The sequence below is a fragment of the Hyaena hyaena genome, unplaced genomic scaffold, assembly GCF_003009895.1.
Source record: "Hyaena hyaena isolate Hyena2069 unplaced genomic scaffold, ASM300989v1 scaffold_910, whole genome shotgun sequence".
Lineage (NCBI taxonomy): Eukaryota > Metazoa > Chordata > Mammalia > Carnivora > Hyaenidae > Hyaena > Hyaena hyaena.
In genome coordinates, this window is record NW_024081547.1 from 248311 (window position 1) to 272051 (window position 23741).

General features: G+C 42.5%; 1 protein-coding gene across 2 annotated transcripts in view; it reads right to left on the reverse strand.

Moving 5' to 3' along the window:
• Positions 1–12618: 12618 nt before the first annotated feature.
• Positions 12619–23741, reverse strand: part of PIEZO2 (piezo type mechanosensitive ion channel component 2) — a 449780-nt gene continuing 438657 nt past the window's right edge. For both annotated transcript variants that reach the window (XM_039220835.1, XM_039220834.1), the window contains 7 exons: positions 23220–23408; positions 22798–22890; positions 21060–21232; positions 19048–19176; positions 17794–17873; positions 15034–15217; positions 12619–14159 (listed from right to left, as the gene is read on the reverse strand). In XM_039220835.1, coding sequence (XP_039076766.1) covers positions 13907–14159; positions 15034–15217; positions 17794–17873; positions 19048–19176; positions 21060–21232; positions 22798–22890; positions 23220–23408 — 1101 coding nt within the window. In that variant the 3' untranslated portion in view covers positions 12619–13906. The remainder of the gene's footprint in view (positions 14160–15033; positions 15218–17793; positions 17874–19047; positions 19177–21059; positions 21233–22797; positions 22891–23219; positions 23409–23741) is intronic.

Consider the following 23741-nt stretch of genomic DNA (forward strand, 5'->3'; position numbering starts at 1 on the left):
TGTTTCTATATTTTGAAGGGGATATTATTAGGTCCAACTTATTACTATGTCGTTTGGCTCTGTATCCTTATCCCTACCAAGAAAGATAATATTATTGATCAAGAGGGTACATACTTTTCCTACATCTGGTGATCTTCCCTAATTGACAGGAGTGGGCGCTAGCAAGCTGTAGCAGGCGTACATGCTTTCATTTTATCCCAACAGCATCATTGTAAGGCCATTGACATTATTATTCTTGACTTACTCCTGAGTATGTGGATCCCACACCAGAACCTCAAAGTCTGGGCTCTTTCGTGGGCCCATGCTGTCTCAGAAAAGGTAAGCCAACATGTGAGGACAAAACAATCATAAAAGACACATTCTCTTCAGAGGCTGTGTTAGAAATGAGCTGTTCAAGGTGCATCTTGCCACTCTGCCAAGTTCAACAGCACCTATCTGGTCTTTCATTTACCTGGACCCTGTTAGCACTGAGGAACACACAGTGGACCTTAGCAACACCATGATGATGATGGAGAAAGGAACGTGAGCTATTTAGTGGAGATGTTTACCTAGCCTGTAAACCTTCCTCCTTCTAATTCCTTCCCTGAAATACGTATTCCCTTTGCTGGAGCACATTTTTCAGGTTATTCTCATGAGGGGTTCCATACATCAGTCCTGAGCCTGATGATTCATGTTTATACCTCCGCCCCTTGAAGCTTTGGGCCCAGCCCCGCATTGGTGTTTCTCTGGAGCCTGCCTGACTCCAGTGTGTTCTCTCTGCCAGACCCCAGTGTGGGGAGACAGCCTGGTGACATGGTTAAGCTCCCAAGGTGACTGCTGTCTGCAAGGGCCTTTGTTCGGTCTGTTCCACAGACAGGCTTTGCTTTTAGTATATCAACTTACATCAGAAGGTTTTTTTTTTTTCTGTTTTCTGGCATTATTATATTTTTTGGGGTTTTTTTCCCATTTTTAAAACATTTTCTGGGTTTCTTGTCCCAAGTGCAGTGCAGGACAAAAGCTGGTTATTAACTGCTGCGGGCTCAGGGCAGTGCTAAACAACGTGAACCACAGCCATCTGTAAGGTTCATTAATATTTCACTGGGTGCCACGAAGCAGCATAATTCATAACTGAAGATTGCTGGTGTGCAGCTCCCTAATGCATCATTAGTGCTTTAGGATGGTCTGGCCCACAGAGCGCTCTGCATATGTACTGGCAACCTCAGAGGTCAGGCTCTGGGCAGCCCTTCTGCACCAGGGGAGCAGAGGGGAGGGAATGCTACACAGAGCAGCCCAGCTGAGCCGTCAGCTAGCCAAAGGTACTGGGAGTTCAGGGACGTTACCTCAGAACTTTCCACAGCTCAACCCACCTTGGTTTTTGCACGAAGCCTTCCTACACGGAGATGGAACAACATTCATGGATGTAAAATTTTTTTCAGAAAGAACTGTCCCCCGATTGAATTCATACTGAAAACATAAAAGGTGATGCATTATGAAAAACAGCTAATAGATGAACACTAATTGTGTTTAGTAGGATTTTAGGCAGCGATATTTCCACACTTGGATGTATAGACACTTATGGTTTGGCTTTGCTTTAGGCTTGCTACAAAGCCATCATGGTCTCTAAGTTTTGTGTATTTGGTTGAATACTCCATTTTGTAGACAAGTCAGGGTCGGGCTAAGGGATAGAGGTATTCTGTCCTGGTCCAGGTGCTCTGGGCATCACTCTACGTGGTATCCTACCCTGGTGACTCCAAGCCTTTTCTACTCTCACCCTCTCATATTTCCTACTCATCTGCTTTCCATATAGCAAAACAGATGCTTGGAGATGATCCACCCCTTGGCATAACTTCAAGACAATGTATTACCTTTCCTGGTGGGGCTTGCATATAGGAATTCTCTCTAGCTAAGGATAGAAAAACTTATGTTTTCTTTTCAAAATCATCTCCACTGTAATCCAATGGGAGGAGACTGATTTCATGTGAGGTGTGAGAGCCTTCTTAGTAGTACTGAACCCACTCCAACTGGGAGACTCATAGCCTTTTCTAGTTATCTTTGAGGCCATGCTTGGGGCCACCAATTATGCCTCCTGGATTATCATTTATTGATGAGGCCAGCTAGCCAGTTCCAATTATCGGCTACTTGGTTCTGAGCCTAGAGACTTCCTTTGTCAGCCATCATTTTTAGAAGGCTGCAAAAATTCTTTACTCTTCTCAGTAAACTTGACTTAGTCTTCCCAATAGGTATTTGACTAATACCGGAGAAAGTGTAACTGATTACGAAGTGAATGAAAGGGGATGGACCCCTACCTTCTGTCTCTGGAGCTCTAGTTCCTCAATGGCTTCAGACATCCTTTTCATGGAGAGTGATGAGGAACAAACTTTGGAACCAGTGTGACTTGAAGGATGGCAGAACCAGCATATATTGAGCATCTTCTATATGTTATCATGATGCTTTAGACCTAGACATATCTGTCAAGGGTCCCCTCGAGGGCAGGAAGGGGAGGGAGTGTCCTCCAACCTGGCTGAGGTCGGAATCATCTGAAAGGGTTTAAATACACAAAGACTGTAGACCCTGGCCTCCTAAGTCAGAGTCCTGGGGAGTCCAGAAGTCTGTTTTTTTAAATTAATTTTTCAATGCTTATTTACTTTTGAGAGGGGGGGAGGAAAGGGGAGATTGAGAGAGGGAGACAGAATCTGAAGCGGGCTCCAGGCTCTGAGCTATCAGTACAGAGCCCAATGCAGGGCTCGAATTCACAAGCTGAGAGATCATGACCTGAGCTGAAGTCAGACATACAACAAACTAAGCCACCCAGGCATCTCCAGAAGTCTATATTTCTTTAACAAGAGCTGGGATGATTCTAAGTAGCTAGTTTTAGGAGCCAGTGGGTTAGATGTAGTGTCCTTAAACACAGATCCATGACCAATACTTTAGAATCAGCTTGGTGCAGGTTAAAAAAAGAAAGGTATTTCTGGGCCCTAGATCTATATGATCTGATGGTTTAGTCTTGTAGGCTTCTGAACTCTATGGCTTTTCAAAGCTCTCTGTCAAATCTGACCATCAGAAAGGTCTGGAAGCTGCTAGAACTGAGAGGATAGATGGAGAGTGGAAGTCTGGATGCCTGGGAAGGGGCTGCTACAGTAAGCAAGAAGAAGGGGAGGGGCAGAGCCAAAGGACAGGAATAACAGAGGCTTAGGGGACTGGACCAGACAGGTGTCTGCTCGACTTGGTAGCCTGAGTGAATCTCAGACTCTCTGAGGTGCTTAGCCTCAGAGAGTATTATTTAAAAATATAAGGCAGGAAAGATAAAGAGAGCTGAGGTGAAAATCATGATTTTGGTTTGGGGCATATTGAATTTGAGGTACCAATGGATTATTAATATAGAATCCCTCTGAGTGGTTAAGAAAAGCAGAGTGGATAGAAAAGAAGTCAGACTAGACGTCTAGAACTGCTTTCATGGTGGAGCCATTGAATCTGTGGACAAGGGTGACATTCATCATTGATGGTGACATGCATCATCCATGAAACCAAGTTGGAAGAGAAAATCTTCAGAAGAAAAGGGGACCTTAGGGAAGTAAACCTGGCATTACTTACCATAAGTAAAAGGGTAACTTTATATCTTGGGTGCATTGGGGATCTGAAGAAGCAGTTCTGTCCCTGTTAGGTGATGGCTTGTCTTGTCTGTCATTTTAGCCACTCTGACTGTCATTTAGTGTCATTTTAGCCACTCTGACTGGCGTGAGGTGGTATCTCAGTGTGGTTTTGATTTGTATTTCCCTGATGAGGAGGGATGCTGAGCATCGTTTCATGTGTCTGTTGGCCATCTGGATGTCCTCTTTGGAGAAGTGTCTGTTCATGTCTTCTGCCCATTTCTTCACTGGGTTGTTTGTTTTTCAGGCGTGGAGTTTGGTGAGTTCCTTATAGATTCTGGATATTAACCCTTTATCTGATATGTCATTTGCAACTATCTTTTCCCATTCCGTTGGTTGCCTATTAATTTTCTGGGTGGTTTCCTTGGCTGTGCAGAAGCTTTTAATCTTGATGAGGTCCCAACAGTTTATTTTTGCTCTTGATTCCCTTGCTTTTGGGGATGTGTCAAGTAAGAAGTTGCTGCGGTGGAGGTCAAGGAGGTTGTTTCCTCCTTTCTCCTTTAGGGTGTTGATAGTTTCCTGTCTCACGTTCAGGTCCTTTATCCATTTTGAGTTTATTTTTGTGCATGGTGTGAGAAAATGATCTAGTTTCATTCTTCTGCATGTTGCTGTCCAGTTCTCCCAACACCATCTGTTAAAAAGGCTGTCTTTTTTCCATTGGATATTCTTTCCTGCTTTGTCAAAGATCAGTTGGCTGTATACTTTTGGGTCCACTTCTGAGTTCTCAATTCTGTTCCATTGGTCTATGATGGATGTGGGGGGGAGGGGGGAAGGGGCATGGAGGAGGGCACTTTGGGGATGAGCACTGTTATGTAGAAACTAATTTGACAATAAACTATTTGTAAAAAAAAAATGATCAGAACACCTGAATAGACATTTTTCTAAAGAAAACCTACAGATAGCCAACAGACAAATGAAAAGATGTTCAAAATCACTCATCATCAAGGAAATGCAAATCAAACCCATGAGATGTCACCTCACCCCTGTGAGGATGGCTAGAATCAAAAGGACGAGGAACAACAAGCGTTGGTGAGGGTGTAGAGAAATGGGAACCCCTATGCACTGTTGATGGGACTGTAAATTGATGTGGCCCCTGTGGAAAACAGTATGGAGGTTCTTCAAAAAAAATTAAAAACAATAATACCATATGATCCAGCACTGGATATTGACTCACAGAAAATGAAAACACTAATTTGAAAATGTTATGTTTACTGCAGCATCATTTATAATAGCCAAAACATGGGAGAAGTCCAAGTGTCCATCCACAGACGGATGGAAAAAGAGTATGTGGTATACAATGCAATATTACTCAGCCAATGTATAATGATTTGTCGCCATCATTATAGTATCATAGACAGTGTTTTCTCTACCCTAAAAATCCTCTACTCTCTGCCTGTTAATTTCTCCCCATTATACCCTTCCCTCAGCTCACCCCAGGCAACACCGATCTCTTTATTATCTCCATAATTTTGATTTTTCCAGAAAGTCATATAGTTGGAATCATACAGTATTTAGTCTTTTAAGACTGCTTTCACTTAATATTCATTTAAGTTTCCTCCGTGTTTTTTTTTCATGGTTTAATAGATTTCCTTTTTTCTCTTTTTTCAGTGCTGAATAATATTCAGTCATCTGGATATGGATATACCACACTTTATTTACCTATCACCCACTGAAGGACATCACAGTTGCTTCCAAGTTTTGGCAATTATGCTAAAGCTACTATGTGCAGGTTTTTGTGCATACGTAAGTTTTCATCTCCTCTGGGTAAATACCAAGGAGTGTGATTGTTGAATCACATGGTAGGTGTATGTTTAATTTTTGTAAGAAATTCCCAAACGATCTTGCCATTTTGCATTCCCACCAGCAATGAATGAGAGTTATAGTTGCTCCACATTATCACCAGCATTTGGTGGTGTCAGTGTTCTTCATTTTGGCCATTTTAGTAGGTGTGTAGTAGTGTCTCACTGTTTTTCTAATTTGCATTTCCCTAATGGTATATCATGAGGCTGATATCTTTTCATATGCTTAGTTGCCATCTGTAGATCTTTGGTAAAGTATCTGTTAAGGTTTGTAGCCCATTATTTAATCAAGTTGTTTCTTTTCTTTTTTAAAAATTTATTCATTTATTTTGAGAGAGAGAGCACAAGCAGGGGAGGAATAGAAAAAGAAGGGGGAGGTAGAGAATCCCAAGCAGCATCTATACTGTCAATAAAGAACCTGATATGGGGCTTGAACTCATGAACAGTGAGATCATGAACTGAGCTGAAACCAAGTCAGATGCTTAACCAATTGAACCACCCAGATGCTCCAGGTTGTTTATTTTCTTACTGTTCTTCATATATTTTGGAAACACTCTTTTATGAGATTTTTTTTTTTTTTTTGCAGATTTTTTCCCTGTCTGTGGCTTGTCTTCTAATTCTCTTGGCAGTGTCTTTCAAAGAGCAGTTTTCAACTTCAATGAAATCCAGCTTATCAATGATTTCTTCCATGGATTATGCCTTTGGTATTATATCTAAGAAGTCATTACTATCACCAATGCTCATGTAGCTTTTATCTTATGTTTTCTTCTAGGAGTTTTATAGTTTTGTGTTTTATATTTAGGTCTGTGATCCATTCTGAGTTAGTTTTTGTGAAGGGGACAGATGGCATCTTAGTCTCTCCATTGTCCCTCCCTTTCCTCTTGCCTCAGAACTGGTTTCAGAGCCCAAGAAGGCCAAACAGGGGTCTTAATTGGGCCCCCCTAAATTCTCAACATGTGTTACTTGCTTTTTCTTTTTTCTCCATTAGAATGTAACCTCCATGGAGGCAGGGTTCTCCAAAGCCAGTAATTTTAAACTTATTTAAAAATCAGAATGATCCTTTGAGCATTTAAGACTCAAAGTAGGGTGCCTAGGTGGCTCAGTCTGTTGAGCAACCAACTCTTGATTTTGGATGAGGTCATGATCCCAGAGTCATGGGATCAAGCCCCAAGTTGGGCTCTGTGCTGGACATGGAGCCTGCTTGAGATTCTCGGTCTCTCCTTCTGTCCCTTTCCCCTGCTTTCTCCCTCTCTCTATTAAAAAAAAAGCAAATGCCAAGGTTTGCAATCTCCTCAGGGATTGTCAACTCAAATATAAGGATGTAAGGCCTGAACACCTTGAGTCTTTCTTTTTTTTTTTTTTTCTTTTGAGAGAGAGAGAGAGAAGAGCAGGCAGAGACTAGGGACAGAGGGAGAGAGAGAGAGAGAGAGAGAGAGAGAGAATCTCAAGCTGGCTCCACACTCAGCATGGAGTGTGATTCAAGGCTCAATCCCATGACACTGGGATCATTATCCAAGCTGAAATCAAGAGTCTGGTGCTCAACAATTGACTGGGCCACCCAGGTGCCCCAGTATTTACATTTCTATGTAAACTACACTCAATGATCTTATATGTTTCTACCCTTTGGTAGGACCAATTTAAGAGCACATAACCTGTGGGAACTCATGGGGTTCTAGTTACTAGATTGGAGACTACTAGTCTGCTGCTACACTATAACTGTACAAGATTTAAGGGTTTTTTTTTGTTTTTTTTTTTGCAAAAGAAGAGCTTAGGTCTAAAAGCACAGTAGATGGAAGTGGTAGGTTTGGGGGGCTGAAAAAATTAGCATGTCCAGGAAGTCTATCACCCAATCAAATGACTGTCCCTACCACACCTCAGGGGCCATGGCAGGTAGACTAATTCTATTCTCCAGTTAGCAGTTCCCTCTCCCCACGATGGGCTGTCCAATGGGCGAATTTATTACTATCAAAGAATAAAGAAAGACTGGGCCATCAAGCACAAAAATCAGATTCCTAGGTTGAAAAAGAAACCGGAGATATCCTAAAACTTCACCAATTACCCATGTTTGGCCTGGGTGTGTCCACCCACCCGGGTTCAGTGGGAGTCACCTTACATGAGAAGTTCAGTGACACTTCCTTGTTGAAAAGGGTGCATCTCACTGTGCATTCTCTGTCCCACCCAGTCCCAAACTTGGTAGCCTGGGAAAGAAATATTGTGGGGCCACACAGATGGGATTGAGGAAAAATTGTTTAGTTGCACCTAACCTGACACCAAATATACCAAAAAGGTCTTTGGGGACCTAGGGGCCCACTGAGGGCTGATAAATGGGAGTGCTCACCTTGGGAGCATAATGGGAGGAGTTGACCAAGGCTAGGTCAGGCAGGAACAGAGGCTGAGGACCAGGAGACATCAGTGGAGAGTTGTGCCAGCAAGAGGCTGGGCTTTTAGTGGGAGGCTGGGGTTCCAGCAGGAGGTGGAGGTTCCTGTACGAGGCTAGAGTTCTAGCAAAAGGCTGGGCTTCTGACAGGCTGCTGGAGTCTAGGCAGCAGGTGGGGGCTCAGGCAAAACAGGCGGGGTTCTAGCAGGAAGGCTGGGAGTCAGACAGGACCGCTGAGAGTCCCAGGGGAAAGGAATCAAGTCCCGGTTCCACCTAGGCTGCAGGCAAGTATCTTAGCTTCTTAATGTCTCTGATTCCTCATGCTTTTTTTTTTTTTTTAGTGTTTTTATTTTTGAGAGAGACAGAGCATGAGTGGGGAAGGGGCAGAGAGAGAGTGGGAGACAAAGAATCTGAAGCAGCCCCCAGGCTCTGAGCTCTCCGTGTAGAGCCCAACATGGGGCTTGAACTCATGGACAGTGAGATCACAACCTGAGCTGAAGTTGGAAGCCTAACCAACTGAGCCACCCAAGTGTCCCTGATGCTTTTAGCACAGAGTTTGGCACATAATAATCAGAGCCAGTACCAATAGGCTCCTTCTTCTTCTCGTTCTCCTTCTCCTTCCCATCAGTATTATTATTATTATTGTTATATTATTATTATTATTATTATTATTATTATTATTATTATACTAGTGGCTCCCACACCTGTCTCCAGCCATTTTTTTCAGGGTCACTGGGATGGAGTAGGGTCTGGGTGGAAGAGGCTAGGAATTTTTACTGGCTTGCCCTGAACACTTGAAATCAAGTCAGCGGCTGGTCCCAGAGTCCTGGGACAATTTCAGAAGTTCCCATATCTCCATACCTTCCCCCCAGGACCTTCAGCACTTTCCTCCCCTTTCCTCACTATCTCTGGTCCCACTTGTGTTATTGATACACAGCTTTCTTCTGGAATGCCATCAAACAGAAATCCACCCATGAAAGTCTCTGGTACAGAACTTAGTCTTCCCTAGAAGAAAACAGAAGGGGTCCCAAATCTCACACAGATTTAAACTTTAATGGGTTTAGAAGTATGAATACTGCAGTCTTGGAAAAGGCAACACTTTAATGTTTTTTTTTTTAAATTATTTTATTTCTAGGAGAGAGAGAGAGACAGCGTGAGCAGGGGAGGGTCCGAGAGAGAAGGAGTCACAGACTGAAACACGCTCCAGGCTCTGAGCTGGCAGTCAGCACAGAGCCCGACGTGGGGCTCGAACCCACGAACCGCGAGATCATGACCTAAGCGAAAGTCGGACGCTTAACCGACTAACCCACCCAGGCGCCCCGTAAAAGGCAACACTTTAAAGGAGAATTATTTAACATTTTAAGATACTACTATCTTCAGAGTGCCTGGGTGGCTCAGTTGGTTAAGCGACTGTCTCGATTTCGGTGCCGGTCATGATCCCACGGTTCTTGGGTTTGAGCATCATGTCGGGCTCTGTGTGCTGACATTGTGGAGATTGCTTGGGATTCTCACTCTCTCTCTCTCTCTCTCCCCCTCTGCCTCTCCCTCTCTCTGCCCCTCTCCTGCCTGAACTCTCACTCTTTCTTGAAAATAAATAAATAAACTTAAAAAAAGGTATTACTATCTTAGTGCATTCAAATTACCACTGTGTAGGGCTGGCGGTCCTAGTCAGTCTTCAAATTTGCAAACTCTGAGCAGGAGCAACTGAAGGAACGAATCTACTGGGCAGCCCGGACTCACCACCCACACATGTGACGGTGGTAAGTGAGAGTGAGCAGCGCTGGGGCCTCTTCTCTGGAGCTGCTGGTCTGGGAGAGGCCACCTTGTTGCACACATGAGATAAAAGCTAAAACGAAATATTCAAAATTCACAAAACTGAATAAGCATCCACTATTTAAGTGATGAAACCTTTACATGATGACGTCTATAAGCTTGGAGCGTCTCCACTTCTGATTTGGGACACCCTGTATATTGCTTCACATAGCCACATTCCAGAAGGAAATTAAGAATCTCTGTATCCAACCCATCAAGTTAGGAAAAGAATAAAGGGTAACACAAAAGAGGAAAAGAAGGAATATCAGAGGCAGGAGAGAAATTTTTACAGTAGAAAGCAAATAAACAATAGGGAAGATTACCAACCACTCCTTGAAAATACTAGTAGGATAGATGGATAGGCCAATTCAATAAGTGAAAATATGTGTGAACATAACCACAGATATTTAGGACTGAAAACGATGCTCTAATGAAACATAGCTCATTTTTTTAAAAAAATAGTTCTTACTCGAAGCAATGTCGGCTTCCAAGAACCAATCACTTGTGCACACTGACTGTCTGAAAGCACCCTTATGTCAAGTAATTCATTTAAGCAGGCCAATGAAATGTGAGGCTGTTATCCCTAACTATGAAATTAAATGTATTCTTTCTTGTTGAATACTGTGATTCTCTGTCTGCCCCTCTCTCTCTTTCTCAAAACAACAAAAACAACAAAACTAACAGATAGAAATTGCCTCCCAGGACCAGGCTTCACGTCATCGGGACACTGCTGGGAATAGAGGGGGCAGAACAGGTGTCAATGGGAAGAGAGCCATGCAGAGGTGGGTGGGCCTCACGTAGAGGTGAGCAGAGCTGGGGCCTCAGAAAGGAAGGTGCGTTTGTGGACACTCAAAGACTGTGGGAGGGGGCTCCAGAATCGCAGAGGCAGAGAAGCCATCCCCTGACCTCAAAGCTAGGAAACCTAATGTCACACTCAAAGGAGCCACAGAAATGGGCTGCTTAAATGCAGTACCAAAGTCGGATCACTAAAAAAGAATAAGGAGCAGAATCAGGTCCTTAGAGACAATAAAAGTTGACCAGAAAGACATGCCCACAACAACACGGGTGACAGCTATAACCCCATATTTGAAATAGACTAAAATAAATTAGAAATTAATATAAGATACTAAAGAACAATAGAAATCAGGATTTGAAAGCTAGTGAAAAAGGAAAATAACTACTTTAGAAAGGATAATTAATCTAGAAGGATAATAAGACAGTTCTGGTGAGGGACAGGGTCACCTTATGGATAGAGTCACATTATAGATGGGGTCACCTTATGCACAGGGTCACCTTACAGACAGGGTAACTGACCCAGGCCATCAGAGAGAGGGAGGCTGTTGCTATACAGTGGGGGAGGGAGGAATATGCTGGTGCTCAGGGGTCCCTGGGGGACCAGACTGAACAGTAAAAGAGGTAAATGCAGCAGCTGTGACCAGAGCAGGGCTGGTAATGAGGATGCTGGGCGTCAAGGGCCGAGGGTCTGGCTCACCCTGCCAGGCTCCCTGCCTCATCGGGACAGGGGCGGGATGAGGGTGAGGGGAACCTAGAACAGGTGGTGCAGGATGGATGCTGAGTGTTATGTCTGGCTTCAAAACCAGCTGCGGCAGCAGGAGTCGGATCTCCTGTGTCTTACTCTTCCCTCTTAAGGAGATAAGACCTCACAATCTTCTTATAAGAAGCCACTGGGTCTGAGTGGCCCAAGGATAGACAGTGATGGATACTGAAATCTCCACGAATGCCCTCTGCACGCCCACATGCCAGTGCCCATGGGTCAAGGCTGTGCCCCTCCTTAAAGGGAGTAGGCTCCCGCCTCATCAAAGGTGAAACCTGCACAGCAAGTGGCTGTGGTGACGACTTGCCGGTGCCAGGATCTAGATGCCACGTCCTTGCCCGGGACAAGGCAGAACCACTCCAGGTCTCAAGTGCCCTGAAGGGTGGGGTGATGTTGCAGCTGCGTGATAAGGCAGCATGTCCCTTTGCTTGATCCTATCTTCCTTGTTGACCAGTGTACCTCCCCGGAACACCACCTCAAATGTCCTTGGTCCAGACTGTTCCTTTCAGAGGCTATTTCCAGAGAATCCAATTTAAGGTGGCAGGCCACTTTCACAAGGAGGGTCCACTGGGGCAGTGCTTGGAGTGTGGCTGGTTACAGTACGACAATCCCCTCATGCTGTTAGGTATGTGGGGCTGATAGGGGAAGTGACCTGCTGGCCCCGGGGGGTTCCCTGCCCAATGGTGGCCTGGCCAGGCCTGGCGGACCTCCTCGTTATCTGCCATTTCCACTCTACACATGCCTCCCCGGAGGAAGCGCTTCCCTTCTACATTTCATTATTTCTTTTATATTTCCTTCTATATTTCTCTCTCTGACACATAGGAAGCTCATTCTTGAACCCTGGAAATTGCTCTCTTGAGGAACATTACCATTCTGGTATACTTTGACTTTCCACTTTCTTCTCAGGAAGATTTCCTACTTCTCCTCTTTCCTAAATGTGTCATAACTTGCTCTCTGGAAATTCCCTGGAGCTGACATTTTTCAAAGAAAGAATTCACAACCAGAAATATGTGCAATGATTCTTCCTGTTGCTGGGAAATCAGAGTGTGGTCCACAGAGTTCCCCTCAATGGTCTGAGTGTATTGCCACAATGACTGAAGGAGCTGATTTCCACAGGGTGGTATGTACGCTGGCTTTCATGTTTGAAGAACAAATACACACTAATTCTCCAGAAGATACTGAACACTGTCTGAACTCTATTATTTTTAAAGCTCCATATTCACTTAATGGTTTCCTCTTTGGAAATTAATTTGTTACCAGTTGTTTCCTGCTTATATTATAATACCATTACTCTCATGAGAAAGACAAAATAATAAAACCAACAAGAAGTGGATTCTTCTCTCAGTTGATTTTTTTTAACTCCTTGTACATAGTATTGAAAATAATAGTTTTTTCCTACTTCATGCAAAAGAGGCAGAATGAAGACTATTCTTGAAATCGCTTTGCAAGATGTGCTTTATTTTAAGTCAGTCCTGAACCCAAACTACACAGGATCATTTTTTTGACATACTCTAGTCCATTCAATGATTTCTCAGAAACTGCATTTTAATATGGAATGAAAACTACATTTCAATCATAAATTTTCATGCTACATTGTTATTTAATGAAGAGGTTGTATTACCAATAATAATAATTTAAGAAAAGGCCGTTTTTTTAATTTCCCCAAGCTCAATATACATATTTCTTTCATAATTATGAACTTAAAAAACCCGTCTCAGATGTAAAAATGTGAATTGGAATATGTAAACTCTTTGATATACCTGAAAAACAGGAAGGAAAATGTCACATACTGGAAAAAACCATTGCCTTAAATCATCGAAATGGGAAAAAGCATGTTGAGGGATGGGGGAAAAGGTAGAAGAGCGTTCATGGCCTCAGTTAGTAAAGAGTTACAGAGTCAGAGTATTCCACACCCAGCTGGGTGCCATTTTTATCCTTCTACCTGGAGCCTGTGTCTGATGAGGAGCAGAACTCTGAAGCATAACAGCCACCACCACTGAAGTGAGTCACTAGCTGGGCCTCAACAAAACCGGTGTCCACATTTTTGTTTTGCTGCTTTTTTTTCTTTTTTCCTGAGAAGTCACTGGTGTTTAATGGAAAGATTATTTTTACTAGTCTTCAGTTAAGATAAGGCAGTAAGAGTGTCACTAATGTTAACTTTTTGCTTAGAATGAGGCTTGTTCTTCCACTGGTATCTTCTTGGGTCTTTGGCTCCCTCTCTCGTTTCCCCCCGGAAATCTCTTCAGGAGTTTCAGGCTCCTCTTGCTGTTGCATATTTTTGGGGCGTGCTGAGGCCCATCTGTTCTCCTGACAGCAGCTTCCCCGTTGGCTACAGGACACAGTGTATTGAATTCTGGCATCTCTTCAGGAAGTGTGTGGGCCCCGCGCAGAAAAACATGGGCAACTTTCCTTCTTCCCTCTTCTTCTCTCCTGTTTCTCTAAGGGAGGAGACCCATAAATGATTCCTTCACATAGTCAATCAGAATGCAAGACACTGTTGACTAAATCATAAAACAAATAGCCCTGATTTTGGAGAAATGAAATTACAAATAACATTTCCAACAGCGCCTTCATCTGCAAGGTAGCTTAGACTGCAAAAGGAAGTCAGCTCCTTTTGACCACCTGTCAGAAGAGAAATCATTTCCATCCAACTAGAAATGCTTAGCTCTTATGAGAATATTGTGCTTTTTTTAAAAATTCAAATATTAACTTGATTTGCAGTCTGTGTCTTAAAGCATCAATTTGTTTTTTCTCTAGTCCATTTGATCATGGTTTCTGGTGAGCGGTACAGGAATATTAATTTGGCATAGAGATCTTCCTCGAGTTCCAGTTCGCCTGTCTCTCGAACTAAAAAAATATCTGTGCACAACTTCAGAATTCGATCCACATTTGGAAGCTCTTCAAACATGATGGAGTGAGAAATCCCACTGAAGAATTCACGGACAAACTTCCCAATCACAAGGACAACTGAAGCATATAATCCCATGATACTGGAAAAAAAAAAAGTAAGTAGAAATTGTACCTACCAGCTAAATACAGTTACTAGAACACATCTAAAATAAAAAAAAAAAAAAAACACAAAATTTCTCTAAAGTTTTTCTCTTTGGTGAAAGCATTTTCTCCGCTTATTAAAAGGTAATTATGTTCTTTGTTTAAACACACTTTATATTACAGAGCTGTAAGACGTGAAAAATGAAAGTTTCAAAACAAATCTCAATTCTAGAAACAAGCAGTGTTAATAGTTTCACGTATGAACTTCAGGTGGTTTTACTGCAAATATTATACAAAGAAACCACATAATATATTTGATAGATATGCAATTGTACTACATATACTTTTCTGCACTTAGCTCTTTATTTTTATACTATAATTCTGCATAGACATTGATTTCTTAACAGACTTTGATGTCTTGTAGAGGATGTATGTGTCCTAGAATTTAAACATCAGAACATGGTGAGATGATAGCCCCAGATCATTTTGGACATTGGACCATGTCCAAAATTGTGATGCTTGACAGCCTTTATCTGCTAAGGTCAGAGGGCAATCTACACAGAAGACAGATAAGCGTACACCAATTTCTAAGTTTAAACACTGGGTTACATCAAACATGACAGGAAGAGGTAGAGTCAAGAAACTGGAAATATGACTTCTAGTCCTGTCCTTCATGGTGTTTTTCACACCAGGCATTTTGACTTCTTTGGGACTCTGGTTCTTCATTTTTTAAAGTGAAGGGCCAATGATCTATGAATTTTAACATTGTAGCTGTTAAGTTCAAGAATTTTAGGGTGATACAAAGCTTCCCATCAACTTTATAGGATATAGAAGTAGACTCTTATAACTGCTAACTGTGAAATGAGTCCTTACCCATAGCCAGCCAGGAACCCCAGACTGGGTGGGCTGACTTTGTCATTGAAGACCACCAGTTCCAAGGCCTGAGCATGCTGATTGTATATTCTATTTCCAGTCAGGTTGAGAACCCACCACTCACTGTTAGATTTAGTTGTATTGTCTCTGGACAAAATGATGGTGATATTCATGAAATTATTTTCTGGAAGAAGAGGAAAAATGAGTTAGCTTAAGAGTATTGAGATTTAATGCATGTAAACAATTCTCAGATGGCAGAACCTGGTTACTACTATCCACAGTGTATAGGGCCAGGATAAGTAAGACACAGGGACATGTTAGCAATGTGAGTGGAGAAAGAAAAGTGGGCCACAGGTGTACATAAGGTTTCTTCTTGTCACTAAAGAGGTTACTCACTGTTGCTAAGTGAGCACGGAAGCCACATCACAGGGAGAGAGGGAAGATACCTGAGTATCTTTCTTTGCTAATAATCCCAAGCAACTACTTAGATGTTTAAAAACCCAAATCATTGACTTTTTATTGACTTGACTAATTCAATCATATTACTAGCATTTATTGAGTATCTTCTAGGAGGAAGGCCCTCTGTAGGTGGTCAGTAGTTACAGGGTTGAATACAGCATGATTCCATATCTCAACGGGAACAGGTCACGTACACAAGCACAACTTATGGGCATGTGGCAACCACTGTTGGATCTGTGCTAACAAGGAGAGATCAATTATAACTGGTAGGATCCATGAGGTCTTCCCAGGTGAAATGACTTCTGAGTTGAATTTTGCTGAGAACATCAGTAAAGTGGAGATGGAAGGGGGGAGGAGGTTATTTCCGGAAGGATTGATGAAGCTCAGTAAAGTTCTGAACACCCATGATGTGTGGTTAACAATTGCTTTTGTTGGAGCCTAGGGTGAATATAAAATAACAGTAAAAGGGCCAACAAAAAGCTTGTAGTTCTCTGTGTAGGTCTTTCTAAGAAAACACCACCACGGCCAATGATAATATGGCCTCCACTGAGAATCACGGTGGTGGACTATACACTCTGTGAGGGTGGGGGCTGTGTCTGCATTATTTCCTGCTAAATTCCTAGATCAAAGGAATCTAGGACAGTGCTTGGCAGTGTAAGTCTATTGGATGGATGGATGGATGGATGGATGGGTGGGTGGATGGATGGGTGGATGGATGGATGGATGGAAAGTCAGGCAGGAGACTCATAAAGATAAAGAAACCCTTCCTCAAGAAGAATGTGAACCACTCATAATACTCAGGAACAAAAAGAACCTTGGTTCTGAAGTCTAGAGAGTTTTGAGTGGGGGCATCTGGCCCAGGTTTGGGTCTAGTTTGTCCACATACTGGTTGTATAATCTCTTCTGAGCGATTCACACCCTGGGCCTTGGTTCCTCCTTTGTAAACTGGTGATAACTACCAACCTATGCTAAATAGGCCTTATGGTAAAGATCAGAGAGAATTCAGTAAACCTCATCAGAGAAGCTGTTGTATCAGCAGGACCTGAGAACACCAAGACCGTGTGGGGTGGGGAAGAGGGACTTCATAGGCTGGACCTCAAATCACTCACAGCCAACAAGTCTGTGTTCTGGGAGAACAGAACATGTGGATAGGGGTGGAGAAAATGGTAGGGAGGGACTGGGATCTGGGTACAGGGCTAGACTGACATTGGAGGGAGGGGCCTCATCTTCCTGAAGCTGAACAAAAGTGCGGGGGCTGTTGAAAATTTGAGACCCACTGCCAGGGAGAGGAAGGCAGCTGAAGAAGGGCCCTAGCAGGCTTGTGGGATCATCTGCTGAGATGCAGCAGCTGTGAAGGGCCCACTGAGGGACAGAATCATTTCAGGGGGGAAATGACTGTTGAGCAATCTGTGTTCTTGGACTAAGCATTTCTAGAACTATTTGGACTGAAAGGGAAATACCAAAGTTCTCAATATATTTCACAATTACTGTGTTAAGACAAATGTATTATTGACTGATGAGAAAGAAACACATTAGAGATGTGGGGGCCCACCCATGCTCATCTTCTGAACCTCTATCCTGCCTCTACTTCTGGTGATCTCCATGGGATCTTCTACCTATTTACTTACATCTCCATCTTTCCAGCTAAACATAAACCATGCAGAGCCTCATCTCTAGTGCCTGGCGCACTGCCCAGGGACTATGAGCAACCCATTTTGGCAAAGGAATGGACATGACTTGGATATATACTACACTGTCCTTCTACTTTTACCACACATACATATCTGTTCTGGTCCAGGCAACTGATGAAGCCAAACAATGCTTAATAATTAATGCTTAAGAATTCCATATCATCAACTTACTACCATCACTATTGTTGGGGGTGCATACAGTCCCTAAAGACTACCATTGATACTACACCACTCTTGGGCTGAATCACGCAGGTTTCCTGCTACTTTTTTATTATTCTTATTGTGAGGAACATCGTAGTTAACACTGCATGAGGCCATTTTCTGCCCAAGATATAGATGTTAATAGAATCAAATAAATAGACTAAGGTGTTAAACATGGATTTAAGCCAATCAGGTTCTATAATGATGGAAACAATGAAGACTATGGCTCCTGATGACTGACTGATTCCTTCTGGCTACTGAACACAGCTCGGAGTTTCATGCTTCCTATAAGCTTCTCACAGAGACAGAAAACTGGAAAGCAGCTGGAGAAAGGTTGAAAATGCAAACTAGAAGTTAAACAAAAGAAGCGTTAATAAAAAGTTCTGAAACAATGCCTTCTCATCCTTACCAGACAAAAGTTGCTTTATAGGTTTTGAATTCGAATCACTAGGTGCTTTCACGTAATACGGGTAGATCTTTTCTATAGTCCTGTATGTTAAAAAAAAAAAAAAAAAAAAGGAGGGGAAGGGCAATTAAGTTTTGTTTTACCCACATAAAATTGATATTTTTGTTGCTACTTTGACCTCACATCAAACAGATAATGGTGAATCTTTGTATATGTATACAATGTGATGTCATCGCAATTTATGGGTTCCATTATAATTAGAATTCTCTGAAGCTAAACAAATTTACCTATTTCTATTAGAATACTCATGTAAACTCTGTACATGAGCTAGTTTATGGCTTGAAAACTGCTCCAGAGATTTTCCATGTCTGTGACTCTTTCTGAAGGAAGGGACTGTCTTTCTTGCTAGGATCTAGGTCTCTCTATATAGATACATAATTATATCTATAATCCAGTGGATGGCATGAATCTATCTAGTGACAATACTGAGGCTTGAGGTGAGAATTGGTGGCCTGGACCTAACCCTCTTTCTGCCTAGGACAAGCTGGTGACCTGAGCAGATTCTCTCATGGGGAAATAATGAGGGAGGATCTGAGAGCCTTTGAAGTTCCTTCAACTTTAGTGATTAACAAAGGCTGTCTTAGGGAACACGTCTGAGGACTGCATCATGGAGGCTCTTGTATTCAGTGCTTTAAAGTGGGGTCAAGGCAGACTGGAGGTCAGAACTAGGCATTGGCCGGTGGACATCTGGAATACTTCATTGAGTGGTTTTGCACCAAGAGCATTTTTCCCCCTCCTGCTAGTTTTAGATATTAGAATCCAGACATCACAGCTTAGATCTGTTTGAAGTGGAGAATTTATATGGCAGGAGAATATATTGAGATGTAGGTCCTCACCTCCCAAATTTCCTTTTATCCCTTACCTTCCCCTCATCTCCCATCCATTCAATGACCCCAGGCCAGAAGTAATAGTAGAAGAGGGGTCTCCCAGGGCCTTTCTCTGGTTCTTGGTGATTATGGTCAGATAAGGGCAAAGTTTGCTACCCAAGGACAAGATTAATACTCCCAGGGCTAGGTGGACAGAGTAGTGGGGGAGGAAAACAGAGCGGCCTTAATGCAACACAATGAGGCCTCCAAGCAGAGAGTCACTTGAGTTGTTGAAGAAAGTTGCATTTCTGGTATATGTGAGTTTGCAGATGGAGATTTTGTATCAGATACATCCATCTATTAAAGCTAATTACCAGGAGTAATTACTTACACTGGTGTTCTTGAACTTTCTGTGTTGTTGCCGGCTATCATTTTAGCTATATGCTCTCGTGTCGTATTTTTAAGAGGGAAAGAAAGCTTATCAGTTGCAATTTCTGCCTTTGCACCCAGACTCATGTTTCTGTGAAGAAAAATAAAAAGGCTCAATGTCAGTGATTATTTGGAAGGCTGGAAGAGAGGTTCAAAAATTCACTTGACTCTTCATTTTATTAATCTCACCAAGTCTTCCTTAGGTCCACAACTGTCAACCCCAACCTTTTCTGTCCACCTCACCTTTAGGTCCAGCTTCTTAGACCAAGTTAGTAAAGCCCGGGGAGGCCACAAACACCTTTAAAACAGATGGCAGGTGAGGGGGCAGAGTCCGCTGACTAGAAGAGAAACCATCTTGATGCTCTGATAATGAATTTCTGAAACCCTTTTTTATTGATCCAGTGAGGTTAGTCTCCATGGTGACTAATAGAATCCACATTTTTAAAAGAATGTTCCACCAAGAGTTGATCTTTAATGTTGTTAGTTTTTTGTTTTTTTTTTTTTTTTTTTTTTTTTTTTTTGGTAGCTCTTCAAAGAAAAGGCTAGAAAGTGAATTTTTGGCAGTACAGAATTTCATGTGAGGAATTTGGGATGTTCTAAAGGAGAAAATAAGATGAAAGAAGGTGTCCTTTCAATTCTGAACAGCCCCCTTTCAGCTATTTCTTTACTGTTTCCTTGTAAATGCACTTTAGCTTGGAGAAGGCTTCTTCTGTATGTAGCATGATTCTTTCTTAATTTTATCCTAGAAGCCAGGAACCATGAACTCAAATGAACCTATCACTTGACTTCCCAAACAAGCTGGCATAGAATCCTGAATCACAAGACTATGATAAAAACAAACAAACAAACAAACAAGCAAGCAAGCAAACACTCAGCCAAGCAACTAATGTATTGTATTGAGGCTCCCCGACTGTTTCACTAACACACTGGGCTTCTGAAAGCAAGAACTTTTCTTAAGACATGCTCATGAATGGATAAGGAAGATGTGGAGTGTGTGTGTGTGTGTGTGTGTGTGTGTGTGTGTGTGTATTACTCGGCTGTAAAAAAGAATGAAATATTGTCATTGCAAAGACATGGATGGAGCTAGAGAGTATTATGTTAAGCAAAATAAGTCCGTCAGAGGAAGACAAATACCATATGATTTCACTCATATAAAGAATTTAAGAAACAAAACAAGTGAGCAATGGGGGAACAAGAGAGAGAGGCAAACCAAGAAATGGACTCCTTAACTACAGAGAACAAACTGATGGTTACCAGAGGGGAGGTGGGGGGGTGGATGGGTGAAATAAGTGATGGGGGTGAAGGAGGGCACTTGTGAGGAGCACTGGGTATTGTATGGAAGTGATGAATCACTATGTTGTATACCTGAAACTAATATTACACTGCATGTTTAACTAACTGGAATTTAAATAAAAACTTAAAATAGATGAACAAGTGAAGTAGTGGGCACATGCTGACCATGGGATCAGAGTAGGTGAGAAGGAATTTCTCTCAGCTCTCCCTCCTAGGACTCCCAGGCTGCTCTCACACCTCCTACTTGGAGAGAAGCTCTTCCAGGGCTTCCCTATATTGGAGGGATTTGAGTGAGAATTCAAGTTTCCGAGGCTGCCAATTCTTTATTACTAAGACCAAACGTCAACCTTCCAGGGAAATCTTACAATCATCCAGACCATTTCATTTTAGAAGTTACGACTCTTTTCTTTTTGCTTTACCTCTCTCTCTCATTCACAGAACTCGTTACCAGCCTCCTTAAAAACTGGAGTAGAAAAAAGGAAAAGTAAGAAGTTCTTATTTTTGTCAGAGATTCCTAGGCAAACTGTTATTTAACAAACAGCATGGAATGAATGTTCCTAAAGTGTAATGTCAACTAAAATTCACATCAATCAACTTTTTCTTTCCTTCTCTCCTCCCACCCCCACCCCGAGTTTAGATTGGGGGGAAAGGGGAAATTATGCATGGAAATACAGTAACTACCTCTGAATACTCCATGAAAAAACAACAGAGAAGCTACTATTGGGGTCCATGAGTTCGCTTATCATTTTCTGCTTACTAGGAGGGCTGATGGTCCACAAAGAATTTGAGTTTCCTTCCAGTTCTGCTACTGTTATGTCTTCTTTTTCATAATTTTCCAGAAATTGCATGGCACCCTGTATATGCACAAATAACACATGCATAAATAGATCATATACGTGGTGATGTACAAATAAACATTTTTCTTCATGTTTACTTTTGAGAGAGAGAGAGAAAGAGAGAGAGAGAGACAGAGCACAAGCAGGGGAGGGGCAGAGAGAGGGAGACGCAGAATCCGAAGCAGGCTCCAGGCTCCGAGCTGTCAGCACAAAACCCGATGCGGGGCTCGAACCCAAGAACCGTGAGATCATGACCATGAGCCAAAGTCACTCAAAGGACTGAGCCACCCAGGTGCCCCCTGTAGTGATGTGCAAATAAAGTGATTACTCTTCTTGTAATGGGCTGCATAAAGGGGAATTCTTCCTAAGGAAGGGAAAGTTTTACAGTGGATGGTCTTTGTGTTCTATTGCACTACTCTGTTCCTCTCCCCGCGGGGAAGGGCAGCCTGAGTCCCAATTCCCAGGGGTGATGTCGCCACACCAGTACAGCTATGGGATCATCCGAATTCATCAATAAAGAAAAGGCAAATGATTTTTGTGTCATTTTTCCTCCCCACTAAGAAGGAAATGTGTCAACTATTGGGGTGTTCCTTCTCACAAGACAGTCAAATTTAATCCATCCACAGTTTCCTGGTCGTATCTTCACAGCTGCACATCCTTCAAGATTAGTTTTGGCAGTGTGCATTAGAGGCTGACAATTTTATAAAGGGGATAAGCATCTGTTTGCTTAAGCATTTTCTTTAAATACAAAGTATTATTTGTAAAGCAAGTTTTAATTGTGAAAAATCAATTTATCACATGATTAAAAGTTTGTAATGTACAGAAAAGAATACATTGGCCACTACTTTGCCACTAGAGCGATGCCACTATCATATTGGGTAGGAGACGTAGATTTTATTTTTTTAACTGAAAAAATAATAATGTGTATCCTCTTTCATGGAGGTTTTGTCTTGAGAATGTTCACGCCATGCAGAGTCTCTGTAATTATTTTGTATTCTGAAAGATGCTGCTTGGAAAATATTCAGACAACATAGCATGTAAATAAAATGAAAAGTGGCAGTCCCCATCTCCCATGCCGACCGCCCTAAGGAAGCCAGTGCCTATCAAATTCACTCGATACTTTTGCCATAATTTATTCAACCAGTCCCTACTTATTAAGCCCTCAGTGGCTTCTAGCTTTTACTAATGCAGAGGATGGCAGCACAAGCAAGTGTCTGCATAGAGCTTTTCCGACATTTTGAATTACTCCCTTAATACAGATTCTTAGATTAGATCTACCCGACAAAGGGATCAATATCTACCACAATTTTAAAATATTTAAAAAGATGAAAGAGGACCCATATCTGTTTAGCTTACGTTAAAATGTCCTGAATTAAAATTATGTTTATTGAGACATTTCCAATGATACGGACACAGTGTCTCAGAGTATTGATGTGGCCAGGAATCTGCTGCGAACCACCGGGAATCCCTGAAAAGTCCTTCCCACCACCACAGGCCGTGACACAACAGTGAAGGAAATGACAAGCAGTAAGCTCACCTAGACGAAAGGTCTTCACAGAGATCTACTACATGTATTTACTTACAGTGTCCCTAGAAAAAGCTTTCATAAATTTATTAAACTTGGGCTGATCCATAACTTTCAACTGGCTTTGCTGGGCGCTCATTGTGAAAATAGGCTGGAAAACAAAGAAACACGGTGCTGTTAAAACTCCAAGGCCGGTATCTGCATCCTGGGTTAAAAGAACAATATTTACGCGGTGTATCTCACATTGGGTACCCAGTGGCAATTGACCTCAGAGATCTCTTCTTGAAGTGATTACCCAACCTGAACACAACTATTACTTCACTGTCCTCAGTGCCTCATCTCATACATCATGTATTTGTTGACCAGTCGAAATGTAGGGAGGAAATCTGGACTGCAAAAGCTAACTACACATCCTGTTGCTGTTTATCAGAAAAGGTGTCGGCAGGTGAGTGAGCCCTGGGGGACGTGCACAGAGGTTACCTGGTACCCTCCCAGGGTAATTGTGACTGAGACGTCCAGGGGCTGGTTGATGACCCCCGCCACGGATTTGATCAAGGACATGAAGAGAAGGGGAAACCAGACAATGCAGATGAGCAGAACGATGATCATGCCTCCCATGCCATACTTCACCACTTTCTTCTTCTTCTGCCCGCGGGGCTGTGGGTATCTCTGCAAGAGAGAAGTCACACCAGGCTCAGGCTTCTGGCCCCCAGAAGCAGGTGGGGTCTGGGTAGAAGGGGAAGGGTGTGCGCTCCTGCCACAGGACCTGACTGAGTCCCGCTTCTGTTCCATTTGTTGTGAAGTGGGGAGAGCAAGCCTGTCCCCCACTCTACGAAGTTAGGTAGTGATGTGAAGCTGTAATGAGCACCCAACACGTCCCCCACATTGGCACCACGAGGGACCAACAGGACCCGAGAGACTTTCTCCTTAAATTTGTGCTGGTTTTGGCTGGTTGATGAACCCATGGACCAATGGATCAAATACTGGTGAACAAAGCCTCTG